At 42.2% G+C, this 15,081-nt stretch overlaps 1 protein-coding gene across 1 annotated transcript in view; it reads right to left on the bottom strand.

The window, feature by feature from the left end:
• Positions 1-15,081, bottom strand: part of PHF21A (PHD finger protein 21A) — a 180,200-nt gene that overhangs the window by 28,602 nt on the left and 136,517 nt on the right. The window contains exons 5-6 of the mRNA XM_015408418.1: positions 11,004-11,171; positions 1,186-1,440 (exon numbers count right to left, since the gene is read on the bottom strand). Of these exons, the coding sequence (XP_015263904.1) occupies positions 1,186-1,440; positions 11,004-11,171 (423 nt within the window). The remainder of the gene's footprint in view (positions 1-1,185; positions 1,441-11,003; positions 11,172-15,081) is intronic.

The raw sequence follows: 15,081 nt of genomic DNA, 5'->3' as shown, positions 1-15,081 counted from the left end.
TAAACAACAGAAATAAGGTCAGATGGGGAAGGGGAAAAGTAAGCAAAGGAATTGGGTTTGATGAGTGATTTCAAAGCTCCTGAAGCACAGCTGGCTTTTCTCAAAACCAACACTCTGAAGAGTCCTACTGGAAAGTCAAATGGACCCTTTTCATACAAATGTAAGTTCTAAGGCCTCGTTGTATTGAAAAAATAAATCAGTTATCTCTGAAGCTTCTGAATTCTCATTTTGTTTTATGTGCTAAACTCCTCTACATATAGTAAAAGTAAAATTGGATTTGGCTTGGTGGCTGCCCATTCAAATGGAGCTTCACACAATGTTTACTTCATAAAGTTCGCTACAGCTTAATAACGTGGGGAAATGTTCTGAAACATTTGATAAAATGTATAAAACTTTAATATTCAGAACTTCTAGTCAAAGAAAATCAGTACTATGGTACTACACAAGACAAATGCACAAGTTTGGTTCTCTCTGGAATAAGCAAGAATACTGTTTGTATCCAAAGCCATTTGTTTTGGAACGTGATATTTAAAGCAGTAAATGGATTCACTTACAGCTGCAGCTCTGGATCAATTTTTATTTAAATAATAGGACTCCACCTCAGATGGCTCTGTTTAAATGTTTGGTCTTACTCACAAGGTGATAAATTAAATTCAAATTAGTTTTCACATTTTAGCATGTTTCAACTGCTTCGTGACTTTGTGAGACTCATTGTCAGAATAACTACACAGTCATAACAATCCCCCAGAGAAAGCACACTCTCCAGGATGAGGAAACATTGGCAAAATCCCATTATGTGGGGAGGGGGCGGGGGGGACACACAACAGCAAACACAAAGTCTCAATTTTTTCACATAAGCAGCTCAAGTTCAAAACAGAAATCTAGATGAAAAACCACTCCACCAAGACATGGAAAGTCTGTCCATAAGCCACCAAACCGGAATTTAAAAAATACCTACTTGGCAAGCAGAGCACTGTAAAATCCCATACAGTAAAATTCATTTCACATTATTTCTCACCATGTGCCAAGGAATGATTAGGGCAGCAGTGACATGAATCAGTTATTCAAACAGTAAATTATATAAAATCATCTAAATTCATTTAAAATAATAATTTCTTAACACCTGTGTTTATATATCACTTCATGCACAATTAGCCTTCAAAATCTTCCACAGAACCTGCTTACCAATGTGACTGTGTTTTTTGCCACTATTTGGACTGCCTCTGTTCCTGGACCAGTGACTTTATTTGTTGTCTGGAGGTTGACTGGTGTGTTCTGTGCATCAGTGCTAAGGACAGTTTTCTGGCTGCTGTTGATGGCAGTCACCATGGCAATTGTAGGCCTTTGACCCACAACAGAGGCAGGCATGGTTGCTGTTGCTGCTTTTAGGACTAGAGGTAGTGTCTTAGTGGTGATCATAGACGCTGTAGTCACAGTCTTCTAAAAAGAACACAAAGTATGCTTTAAGAGCCTAGAATTCTTCCTAAAGAACTGAAAACAGTTTCTTCTCATGTTCACTACTGAGACAATGGGGAGACAATGGGCAAGATTTTATACACTGATAAGCTCTCTGTATAGAAACAATCCACTATTTTCATGAAAATTCTTCAATAAACCTTTCACATATAAATTTGCAATCACAGAGGGATCATTGTCATGGCTTGAGTCACACAGCAGACAAACAGGGTACAAAATTAATCCTGTAATACTTTACTCTATACATAATGGGTTGTAGACTACCATCCTGCTCAGCTAATGGTGGTACATTCTGCTGGCACAAGGTGTGCCCCACCAATAAAGGGATTACTCAGTGGCGGGACTAGGGTTGCAAAACCCAGCCTAGGAAATGCCTCGAGATTTGAGGGGTGGAACATGGGAAGGGAAGAATTTGGGGAGGGGAGCTATAATATCATAGAGTCTGGGGGAATTGATTTCTGTTGTCTGGAGGTCAGCTGTAATTTTGGGACATCTCCGGGCCCCACCTGGAGGCTGGCAATCCTAAGCAGGTCACACCTTACACTGATGGAATTTGTCCCTTCAGTGGCAAAATAAAACTCATGTATTAATTCCATGTCCTCAGATGTTTGGAGAGGCCCATCTTTTCTCTAACACTTTATTTGCCTACCATTCAAAACTCCAATGGAACGATGATACGACATGAAGAATAAAATTGCTTTGTCTTGATCTACCCAGTTTTTATCTCACACTTTTTCTTAGGAACTCAGGGTGGCATACACAGTTTTACCCTCCTCTATTTTATTCTCACAACAATCCTCTGAGAAAGCTTAGGCAGAAAGAGAGTGACTGGTACAAAGCCCCCCAATGATTGTCATGGCGATTTGAACCATGGCTTAATGACAGCAAACACACTAATGACGGTGAACTAGTGTTTGGAGGCTGAGTTCAAGCAGATGAGGATTAACGGTCTGAAGTTAAATAAGAACAAGATGGAGATTAGTAGCTAGGAATTTGGGTGTTTTTAGAGAGATGAGTTTGTTCTCATTAGCCTGAAAAAAGGCTGAACTAGATGACTGGTGGAACTCCAGGTCCAGGGTTGACAAGTCGATCTTCGCCGGGAGCGGGGGGCTCCTGGCCGGCGTCTGGTGCGCGCACGCGCCGCATGCACATCACCCGGAAGTGACATGACGACGCCAGGCATGCTGGGGGCGGGGCCACGGCCATACAAGGGAAAACCATAGAGTTTTCCCTCGGATGGCTGTGGCCCCGCCCCCAGCGTGCCTGCCGTGGTCGCGTCACTTCCAGGTGACACGCACGTCGGGGAGGCGTTTCACGGGTGCCTGATCCAGCGCCGCCGGGGAACAGGCCTCTGGGGTGGGGGTTTCCCTGCCCCCCAGGGGGACTTGGGAAGCCTATCCAGGTCTCAAACTGCTGCCAAGCAGTGGAAGTACACCACCATTTGTAGAGGAAGGATCTACCATCCATGCAGCTGGGAACAGTGAATGGAATCAAAGTGTTTTTGTTTCAGTAATATTCTTCAGGGGATCCAAGGCTAGATTTAGTGCTGCTACACTTCATATTTTATGGAATTTTATATTGCTGCATACATAACACAAACTGTAAGCAATAGGAAAACCAGCCTCTAGGTATGATCTGGAAACCCCCTGGAATTACAGCTCATCTCCATACAGAGATCAATTCCCTTGGAGAAAATGGATGCTTTGGAGGATGGACTCTATGACATTGTACTTCAGTGAGGTCCCTGTCCCTGTCCTCTCCAGGCTTCATTTCCTAACTAAAATGATAAATGCACAAAAAGAACTATATATGACCCACAAAAAGAACTATTTTGGCCCACAACAGCCTTCTTCAGAGGTCAAATAGTACAGAATACAACATAGAACAAAGCTCCATTACACTTGTAAGGCAGTAAATAATTGATACTAAGACCCAAAATTGAATGTTCCAATCTGGAATTGAATGACACACACTAAAATTTTGTGGGGCTACAAATGCAGGGCCTGCAAGACGGAGCTCTTCCACCAGGCTTTTAGAAGAAGAAGAAGAAGAAGAGATTGGGTTTATACCCCGTAGATTTTAACTTTTTTGCAGGCTCTTTACTGCCTGCACCACCGCTCCCCTCGAAGTGACAAACGCATACGCACACACACACACACAAACATATTTGACCTGACGTGTTTTGGACCACAAAAGTCTCCTTCAGAGTTCAAATAGTACTGAATACAACATTCAACAAAGCTCCTGTTACACTTGTAAGGCAGTAAACAATCAATATAGGACCAAAAATGGAATGTTCCAATCTGGAATTGAATGACACACACACACAAAAATTGTTTGTGGGCTGAACTAAGCGATACACCAGATAAAATTACCCTATAACACATCTAAGTTTGCACTCTTTAGCCTTTAGTCAGTTTATCTCTTGTTGTACAAGAAGTATAACAAACGATGTGTTCCAAAAATTATACTGATACCTTCAATATCCGTTACTCTTGTAATACTCTCCACCAGATATGGAAATTTTAAATGTTGCTGTTTTATAAAGCTGTATTAATTTTTCAAAAATATTAATAAAAAGTTAATGAGCAAAAAAAAATTGTTTGTGGGGCCACAAATGAATCTGGCCTTGGGTCAGAAGCAATTACATATACTGGAGATAGTAATATTGCCAATATGTACCTTCCAGTTTAGGTCCTAAGAGTACAAGTAAAATTGCCTTATCAGGGCCAATGTAACATCAATATGTATCTGGTCTTGTATATCATTCCATTTTTGGTCCTATAGCAATTGTTTACTGACTTACAACAAGTGTAACAGTATGTCATATTCTGTACAATTTGAACTCTGAAGAAGGCTCTTGTGGGCTGAAATGCGTCAGGTCATACATGGTTCTTTTTGTGCATTTGTCACTTTGATTATTTTACGAGGCTTTATTTGGGCCCATACAAGGTTTTTATATGTTTTTGAAATAAACATGTGTACTTTTGTCTATACTTTAACTTTTGGCCCTTTACTAGTTTTCTAAACTTCCTTTGGAGGTTTTTACTTGGTTGGCTTAGTTTTTTGTCCCCTTCCTTTGGGGGTTCATTCCCAAACCTCCAGGAGTTTCCCAACCTGGATATGGCAACCCTACCTCCGCATCCCCCGCCTGTGGCCAGGGGGGACTGGCAACTCTGGCAATTTATGATGTTAGATGGATCACTAGAAATCTTTTAAAAATCAATTAAACATAACAAGGGCTATGATGGCCTTTCAACATCTGGGTAAAGCATGCCTAAACAGGAATTTAGTTTTTGTGTGATACTTCTACAAGCTCCTTTTCAACAATGACAAATCTTGGAAGAAGGAGTAATTGGGCTGCTTTTTGCATCATTCTTTTTTTTTTAACCCTAGTAGATAGTCAACCCAATGCAGGAAATGGTCTGCACAATTTCCAATTTGGGGGGTGTGTGTCACAAAAATAACAGTTCAGATACATAAGGCAGACAGAGATGAGGTGATGAAAAGAGAAAGCACTGTGGTTCATCATGTCATCACAAAAAAGGCTGGCACACTTGTTTAATCACATATTAATTGCAATTGTAATCAACGTTATTTAAGAAAGAATCCTGTTCTTCAAATTAAAAAAATGTGGCATTAAACATTGTTAAAATGTGATGGACTCCCACCAGGAGCACAATCTTGAAGGAAGCTGTGTGGAATGTGTGCATCAATAACAAAAAAAAAAACAATTTATTGTGCATTAAACTGATGATTGGGTAAGGCTGATTCCTATTCCCAATCATGGCTTGTGCAAACACTTCAAATAAGAGTGAGCGTTGTACACTTTGCTCCTGCAAAAACACACAGCGCTTACATAATTTCTCTATTTCTGCACTCTTTCAAAAATAACTCCTGCTGTGTGGCTGTGCAAATGCAGCAGCCCTCATTTCATACATTTCATCAACATCTTAAAAATTTTTTAGATACTAGTTAAATAATGCAACATATTTATTATAACTTTTTCTTTATTAAAACATTTATATCACATCTTTCCTCTTGGTTCAAGGTGGCTTACAAAACATCCTCAGCTAAAACCAAAGATAAAATAACAAGCCCCAAATCCCTCTCCCCCTCCCCCCTTTAAAAGATGCCTGCTATTCAAACCACCTCAAAAGCCCTGGCAAACAGGCAAGCTTTGCAGCATCTCCTGAATTTCTCCAAGAAGGAGGCCCTTCTCACTTCTTCAGAGACCCCACTCCACAGAGCCAGAGCCACAACGTAAAAGCCTAGTGCCCTGGTCAATGCCAGACTGGCCATCCTAAGTAAGTAATGGGTTAGCCAACAGATGGCTGCCTGAGGACTGTCACTGGTGCACAGGGACATATGGAAGGACATGGACCCTCAAATATGTGGGTCTTACATCATGAAGGGCTTTAAAGGTCATAACCAGCGCCTTGGATTGAACTCAGAAACAGACTAGCAGCTTATGAAACTGTTTCAAAAAGGGCAACATATGTCCATCTAGGACTAGTGAATTCAGCCCCTCTAGAATTTCAGTTTTCCCAACCAGCATCACTTCTGTCTTGTCTGGATTCAGCTTCATTTCATTCTGCCTTAGCCACCTGACCACAGCCTCAAAGCACCAGTTCAGAACCAAGACAGACACATCTGGAGACTTGGTTAATGAAATATAGAGCTGGTGGTCATCTGCATATTGGTGACACCCAACCCCAGTTCTCTGCACAATCTCACTCAGTGGGCTCATACACATAGATTAAAGAGCATGGGTGAGAGAACAGAATCATCATCCTCTCCCCCTCCTCCTCCTCTTCTTCCCCATCCTGAGTCCCCCCTACCAGTGTTCCCTCTAAGCTGAGTTAGTGTGAGCTAGCTCAGTTTTTTAGCCTCCGGCTCGCACATTTTTGTCTTAGCTCAAGAAGGATGGCCCCAGAGCAAACTAAATCAGCAGCAAAATCACTCACTCACAACTTTAATGCTAGCAGTTCACAGTAGAATTTTTGCTCACAAGACTACACAGCTTAGAGGGAGCATTGCCCCCAACCGAGCCACAGGACCTCCATCTTAGATGGATTCAGTCTCAGTCATCTCTGTTTCAACCATCTCACCACGACCTCCAGCCCCTCAGCTAAATTTGCTGGGGTGGCAGTCATCCATCCATCCATCCATCCATCCACCCACAGATACAGCTGGGTGTCATCTGCATACTGATGACAACCCAGCCCGAAACTCCGCACCAACTGGGTGAGGGGTCCCATGTTGATGTTGAATAACATTGTAGAGAGGATTGCCCCCCTGAAGGACCCCACATACCAGGGGGTATCTAGGTGACACCCTCTCTCCTAGCACTACCCTCAGTCCCCGACCTTGGAGAAATGAGGTAAACTACTTCATGGCCACCCCACGAACTTCTACGTCGGTGAGGCAGTGAGTTAACAGATCATGGCAGACCATTTTAGGAGTTAGCAGTGCCATGCTTTAGAAAAGGTGAGGTCAGGCTTTCCTCAGGCTATGCTAACAGGGACTTGCACCCACCTAGATCTACCAGTGTAATTTTATCAGCAAGGATAAGTCTTCCTGAGTACAAAATCTAGTTACTATCAAGCAGCTAGATGGGCTTGATTGCTTTTACTGACCTTGTCTGAATGCCTCATACCAACCTGCCATAAACATGGGTGAAGCCTCCACCCTACCAGTCCTTCTGTCCACTCTGCCTTGATGCAATCACCTTTTGTGACCTTTCTGGGAAGACCCCCTTCCTAACTCTATCAAAGTCAGAAAACCCACAGATTCTCATCCTGGACTCACCCTGAATCCCTGGACTTCGTAATTATTTATTTGATATTCTTTTGTGCTGGCTTCTGCAACTATCACTGTTTTGCCAGCCAAAATTCTATCATTTCATCCCTCTCCTGGCTCACAGGCTGCCAACTCCACTCTCCTCTGCAACCAGCAAAACTTCTTACTATTTCCTTGGGAATTTGGAAGCTCTGCCTAAAGGTTCCCTGCACAGAACCTCTGGATCATCTAAACAGGCAACGTATTCTATCCAGCTCTACAGACTGAGGACAGGTAAATTTTCTCTTAACACCCCCCCTCCCCCTTCTTTGAATTTCTCTCTTTTCCACTTTTCTTTGTAGCCTGTCCCTGGTACAGAATTGTCATTCAGACAGAGGCTTGGCTGAACCTAAGTTAGAGAGTCCACACATGTCTAAGAATACATGTGAAAGGCAGCACATGGGGTAACACCCTGGGAAACCAAGGATCTGGGAGCCTCACAGAGCATAGAAGAGGACACCAAGGAGCAGTTCTTTTTGTAGCACCAGTCAGCCCATCATTCCATGCAGCTACAAGGGCCTTCACAAAGTCACCAGGGAGATTTCCCAAACCCCCAGAGCCTCCTCAAAACATATTAATCTCTAAGAGCAGACCATCCAAATCAGTCCACTGCCCCTTCAAGGGAGGAGGCAGCAAGCTTAACGGTGCCTTCCAAAGACAGTGATCTTACCACAACAAGGGCTGAACTTCCAGCCCCCCAGTCAGATCACTGGCAAGCTGCTTAGTGCAGAAAAGAAGGTCCAACATATGTCCTTTTTCAAGTGTTGGGCCGATTACAAGCTGAGACAGATCCATGGTTGTCATTGGGGCCATAAAGTCCTGAGCCTGACCTGAAAAGGCAGCATGTATGTTAAAATCCTCAAGGACAATCATTCCCAGGTCTCTCAGTGCCAAGTTCACCACCACCACCGTCAGCTCAGCCAGAGATCCTGCTGGTAAGATGGGTGGATGGTACACCAGCAGGATCCCTAATCTGTCCCTGGGGTCCAACACAGGGTACACACAGCCATGAGGTACCTGGTGATGGGGAAATGTTCATGGAAAACACAGAGTAATTCATTCAAGAACCTAGGAAATAACAAACAATCACTCTGTAGTGCTAAGATTTTAGAGCCAATGGTTTTTGGGAATAACTTCTATTTCAGGGTAAAAATTAAAGCTCCTTCTGTATTAAGAACATATGATCTCACATCAAACAGAATATGAGAATGCCAAGGAACACTACACAGAGGAAGACTACGCACCTCTGCTTAGAGGCTTGCCTTGAAAACTCTATGAGGTCACTCTGAGTCAGTTGCACCTTGACAGTGCTTTAGACACACACAGAATCCTTTCAAAAATGTACTGTTTAAAATTGATGTACAATGTAGAAAGTGCTTTGATTTTAATTCTTTGAAATGAGGAAGTATTAGTTTAGCAATTTTTTATAGAAGAGCTAATTGAGACGTTAATTGGGAAGAAATCAGAGTGGATCCAGGATACAGTATCACCTGGATGAGAACACACAAAATTCTCTCCACATATGAAAAGCATGTGCTGTAGTTCCGTGCTTTATAAGAACTGCTCTAACTGGACATTTGTAAGAAAGAATGGTAGCAATTTCAAGGGAGTTTCACTAGAGGGCTCTTTAACTTTGAACATAACTTTCTACAAACACAGCAAATGACCTGGAAGTTAATGCCAAAGTACACAGCATAAATGCAAAGAAGATAACATTCTTTTTTGCAAAAACAAGAGTAAATTATAGACAGTGATTCAGTCTACTCACGAAAGTGCTAAGAGATATTCATGCATATTACCCCTTTTGTGTTTAAATTTCAATTTGTGTCAACTTCTTTAAAAAGCACTTTTTACAAGCAGAATTTGCTAGTCCACAAATCGTTTGTGACATACTAGGCAATTTTTTCTTAAAATGCAGGTCTGAAAACCTACCATCTAACCAAAGCCACTAAAGCATCTAATTATAGGTTAAAGACTCCCACAGAGTAAATCTTTCTAAACTAAATTTTAAAAATCTCGGGGAGACGACCTACATTAACTTAATTCCAGTATCATCAGCTCCATGTGAGATCCCTCCTCCTCTTCTCTTTCGAAACGAGTACAGAGATTCCCACCATATTACCTGGGAGCACTATGGTGCCCTTACAACTGCCCACCCTTGGCTTGGGCACAAACACTGAGCTCGGAAATCTCTCCCTGTGGCTGACAGGAGGAGGCCAGCCCCAGAGCACAGAGCATTTCCTGGCTTTTCAGCAGGAAATAAACTGAATCTTTGAAGTAGTTTCTCGACTGCCCCTTGACTAATTTCACACTGTCAGTGCAGAAACTCAGCAATAATTTCCACTGATACTTTTATATTCAGTGCTCTTGAAACAAGATTTTCCTCCTCTAGTGAGGAATAGCATCTGAGTCTACCTAGTGTATAAACTCTAGAAGTTTCCTGATCAAAGCAATAAGAAAGAAGCTGTCAAATATTTCTGATAAAAATCAGAGGAGAATCTCAAACAAGCAGCAATTACGAACAGTGTGCTTCTGAAACCCTCTCATTAGTACCTCATTTTCATCAAGATCTGTAGGCACTGGGACGGGGTAGCCAAACTGTAGCTCGGGAGCCGCATGTGGCTCTTCCACACATTCTAATTTAATGTTAATAAAAAAACAAATGTGCATATTTCCCAGTAAAAATGTGTGTGTAATATTTGTTCGTGTCTTGCGGCTCTCAAACATCTGATGTTTATTCTGTGTGGCTGTTACGTTAAGCAAGTCTGGCCACCCTTGCACTAGGAGTTCCCTAGTTTATGATGATAGTGACTATGCTAAACAAGAAAGATGGCTTATACTTCCAAGGAAGGAAGGAACACTTTTCTTATCAATGTTATCTGTTCAGATTTTGCTATCTTGCCCTGCTTCCACATGAGGTCTTGCTTTGGCTTGATACTGAAACTGGAACAGGTTGGGGGAGTTTTAGCACTGATCCAGCATCGTCCCCTAACTGTGCACTGCCCAGGTTTTCCTCTGCTTTACTCAGATCTTTCATAAACCTGGATCCCAGTCACACGGCAAAGTTGCTGTGGGAGAGGCACGGATGGTGGGCAGATTATCCAGGCGCGATCACACCCCAACATCTGGGAAGTGGAGCACACCCGTGGCTTACCGCCAACAATGCGTCTTAAAAAACTAGTACTTCGAAGGTACTAGTAAACGTTTGCCACGGGCTGCCTCCAGACGCCCGTGGTGTGATCGAGCTGGCGCACGGTATTCCCCTCCGGTCCCTTGTTTACCCGCCAGCGCCGACGGAAGGACACGTGCGACCCGTGGTGTGCCGCCGGTGCGTCTGATCGCGTAATCGCGGATCAAACTGCGCCGGGGCAATTAGCCACGCTGCCCGCCCCCCCGGCGATATCCGGCCTGTATGACCGGGGCCTTGGTTTGATACAATCTTTTTGGAATTACAGGAATCAAACAGTGTTTGCACACGATGGAAATATGGTGTGTGTTTTTCATGGTCCCACCAACATCAGCACCATTCGCCTTATCTCAGCTTCCTGTGGTCACCATTTCCCCCTTGCTGTGCCTTTTTCAGGCTTTAAAAAAATCAGGAATTGCTACATCACAATTTATTTTATGCATTATCAAAATGACATCGTAAGTAATAAACACATTCTGAATAACCTTCAGCACTTTACCTGTGATCCAATCAGGTTTGGAGTGGGTGCAGTAGTCTGCTGCTGCTGTAGCTGCAGTGACTGTGGCGTCTGGATTTTATTTTCTGCCAATGGCTGTATTTGAAACTTGCTGTCTGGCTGTTCCTGCTTTACCATAAGATTCTTCCTCAGCTGTTCAACCACTCTTTTCTAGCAAAGGAGGACAAAAGCAATACAAATTAGCACTTAAGTTGCAACACATAAGGCTGTCAAGTTAAAAAACTGTTTACTGCCTGATAACCTCTTCAGCCTGATATACTAGCTCTTATAATAAATGCATTAATGACAAGCAACATTGTGGAATGTACCTTCAAACAGAGATCATTACAGTCATATTAGTGTAAGCAACTTCCAATGCCAGTCAATGTTCCCTCTAAGTGGTAGAGTCTTGTGAGCAGAAATTCTACTTTGTGAGCTACTGGCATTAAAGTTGTGAGCGAGCAATTTGGCTACTGCATAAATTAGTTTGCTCTAGCCGCCTGTGTATATTTCATTAAGCCTTAAGATAAGGAAATGGGACAAGGGAATCAGACACGAGAAAAGGATAGGCCGTGCTTCTCACTAGCTCTCTGCAGATAACAGCAGTCACTAATTTTAACGATATTATATTAAGAAGGGGTACACAACACAGTGATGGAGACAGAATTAGAACCTTATAAAGACTAGAGATGTAAAATTTCCGGAAATTTTGAAGCTCGGAAAAAAACCCAGTTTTTTCCAGTTTTTTTCCGGGGGAAAATTGAAATTTTCGGGAAAATTGAAAAAAAATGCTACATTGGCATTTCTTTTGTCTTTTCTAGATTGAAAGTCATTCTGTTACTTTAGGAACATAAAATATGACTATGGACATTTTTACTTCGCATGAAATTATCACAACTAGCATATTAAAAATATAGTGTATCCAAACAGTTATTACAAACAGAATACCCACCCACATGCAAAAACAAAACTGAAACCTTTTTATTTTCTTCTGACAATAGCACCACCTAAAGGAAGAAATGCATCTTGTTCTTGCATTGGAGAATTCAGTTCGCAACCTAGGACTTGCTTGTCCTCAGTGCACAGAAATTAGATCAATCTGATACCATATATATATTTGAACACCTTGTCTTAAAACATTTTATTCATCATGTTAAAATAAAATGTTCCATAATCAATTTTTTTCTTTTCTTTTCTTTTTTCAATTTTTCCAATTTTTCAAAAAAACCCAAAAAAGGCTTCAGGGGAAAAACGAGGGAAAACCATTTCCCCCCCGAATTTTTCCGGTTTTTTTCTGGGCCTTCACATCTCTACTCTAGAGCCATTCGTCCTGAGCTAAGACAAAAATGTGTGAGCTGGAGGCTAAAAAACTGTGAGCTAGCTCACACTAACTCAGCTTAGAGGGAACACTGGTGCCAGTACAGCTGCACACACGTAGGATCAGCATAGATGGTGCTTTATCCTACTTCCAGAATCTTCAAGGAGATATTAATTTAAAAAACTTGAGAATAAGGTCATGTACTCTACTGTGTCTAAGATAATCAAAATACATGCCAAAACTTATTGTGATTCAGAATATTTTGTTGCTCCCTTTAGAAAGCTGAAGTCCAAGTTGGCATTCCATTAGACCTCAAAAGTTAGAATGACATATACTTAAATAGTTACAAAGATTTAAAATTTGAATATTACACTTGTTGAGAAAACAATGCAATTTTTTTTAAAAATGCTAAACCCAGCAGCTTTCAGGATACAGGAAATTCGCAGTTCAAACCTTCCACTAAGATTTAAATACCATATTTCCAGGAGCCTGCAGACACATTTGGAATTTTGACACCACATCGTGGGCACAACCACAAAATGACCAGTCACAAAATAGTTGCTGCAACATACCTTTAGTCACATAGTGAAAATCCTTCTGCTGTGGTGGCAGCTGCCATCACAGAATCATAGAGTTGGAAGGGACCTCCAGGGTAATGTAGTCCAACCCCTTGCACAATGCAGGAAATTCACAAATACCTCCCCCTCACACCCCAGTGACCCCTCTTCCTTGCCCAGAAGATGGCAAAAAAAACCCCTCCAGGATCCCTGGCCAAACTGGCCTGGAAAAAATTGCTTCCTGGCCCAAAAGTGGCGATCAGCATTTCCGTGGGCATGTAAGAAAGGCCCACAAGAACTAAGCACTGATGCAACCCTTCCTGCCCTCCCTCTCATGATCTGCCTAAGCTCACACAATCAGCATTGCTGTCAGATGGCCATCTAGCGTCTGTTCAAAAACCTCCAAAGGAGGAGAGCCCACCACCTCCCAAGGATGCCCATTCCACTGAGAAACCACTCTGTCAGGAAGTTCTTCCTAACGTTTAGCTGAAAACTCTTCTGATTTAATTTCAACCCGTTGGTTCTGGTCCAACCTTCTGGGGCCACAGAAAACAACTCTGCCCCGTCTTCTATATGACAGCCCTTCAAGTACTTGATGATGGCTATCATATCACCTCTCAATCATCTCCTCTCCAGGCTAAACATACCCAGCTCCTTCAACCTTTCCTCAAAGGACTTGGAAAGGTTGAAGGAGCTCGGTATGTTCAGCCTGAAGGGGAGCAATGTTTTAAAGAAACTGCAAAGCCAATTGGATCTCCAGTGGCCAATCAAAAGTCTTGCTGGGCAAAAGCCTCACCTAGCCCCACCCAAAGGTGTCGTTGGGAACCACACTGAAGACTCCTGCTATATCTTAAAACAGCTTAAAAGTTTTCAGCAACAGTCGCCCTGAATGTAACTATTATGGCATCTCCATTTCTACAAACTACAGTTTTGTATTGTAGTTTCACAGAACAGGAACCCAGAAAGAAACATGTCTCAGGCACTCTGGATGCCAAATCTGCCCGTTCAGTGGCCATCTGTTACAACAGTTTAGGCATGGCCTTGTCAGGTAATTCTTCAGATCTCTGTCACAGGTACTGGTCTAAAGTGGTCTACATTCCACATTCTTACCTCCTCGTTCTCTGTCACAGGTACTGGTCTACATTCCACATTCTTACCTCCTCCTCTAGAACTCTGTGGGTCCTGGCCAAGGTATTTGGTACTCCAAAATTATTACTTATTTCAGCCAGTCAATTAAGGCCTTAAAGTCGCTAATTTACCTTACTAGCCCACATGTCCACTTATACTTGCATTGGACTTCTGGGGCACACTGATGGCTTGGAATTAAAGGAGCATCTCTTGTGTTTTACAATAGCTCCCTTGCTTACAGCGATATTTATCAGGCACTTGTAGCTATTTTAAAACCTGGTTTATATTTTATAGAATGATTTGCTATTTGAACGTATTACTCTAGTTTATCTGGAAATGTACACTTAAAAATTACAATAGTAAGGGTTTCCACAAAAATCAAAATCTGCTTCAAATTTCACTTTATACATTCAACCCTTGATCAGTCATTTAAGGCTGCTTTCTGAAAACATCAACTGTTATAAAGCAATTTAAAATGCTATGTCAGCAAGCAGAGACAGGAACATTTCCAGAAAGCAGAGAAACAAAGAAGAAACAGAACAGAAACCCGTTACACCTGCCAAACAAACCTATTAACAGCATGGGAGGCTACATTACCGTACCCAACAAAATCAGGCAGGGTTGTTTTTCTTTGCTGTAGCTGTGTTTATGAAGTTCAGGGATAATGGTGATTTTCTACCCGTTCTCTAGTTCAAGGAAACCAGCACCAGAGAGCTGGAATTCATTTGCTTCATGTCCTTCACAACACAACAAAACAGCAGGGAAAGGAGAAAGAAGGGGAAGCTAAGCTCGAGTACTCCTGAGCCAGACTGCTATAAAAAGTGAGAGCCAATCAGAACTGGAATTAGGGAGAGTAGGAGTCAAGTGAGTCACATCACATTCACAACTCTTCCTCCCCCAGGCGCTGAAACAAAGCCCAGGAAAGCTGTGGAGAAAAACAAGAACGAAACACCTGCAAACTTTCATTAGTTTTTGCAGAAGAACAAAAGGCTTGCATACTTACACCCAGAACAAGCAAAATGGAGTGGGAAAAGTTATTTTTGTGCTCTAGCTGTGGCCTTTTGAGAAGGACGAGAAT

This window comes from Gekko japonicus, unplaced genomic scaffold, assembly GCF_001447785.1.
Source record: "Gekko japonicus isolate JY-2015 unplaced genomic scaffold, Gekko_japonicus_V1.1 scaffold84, whole genome shotgun sequence".
Lineage (NCBI taxonomy): Eukaryota > Metazoa > Chordata > Lepidosauria > Squamata > Gekkonidae > Gekko > Gekko japonicus.
The sequence above is the reverse complement of the archived record's forward strand: the minus strand, read 5'-3'. Positions and strand labels throughout refer to the sequence as shown.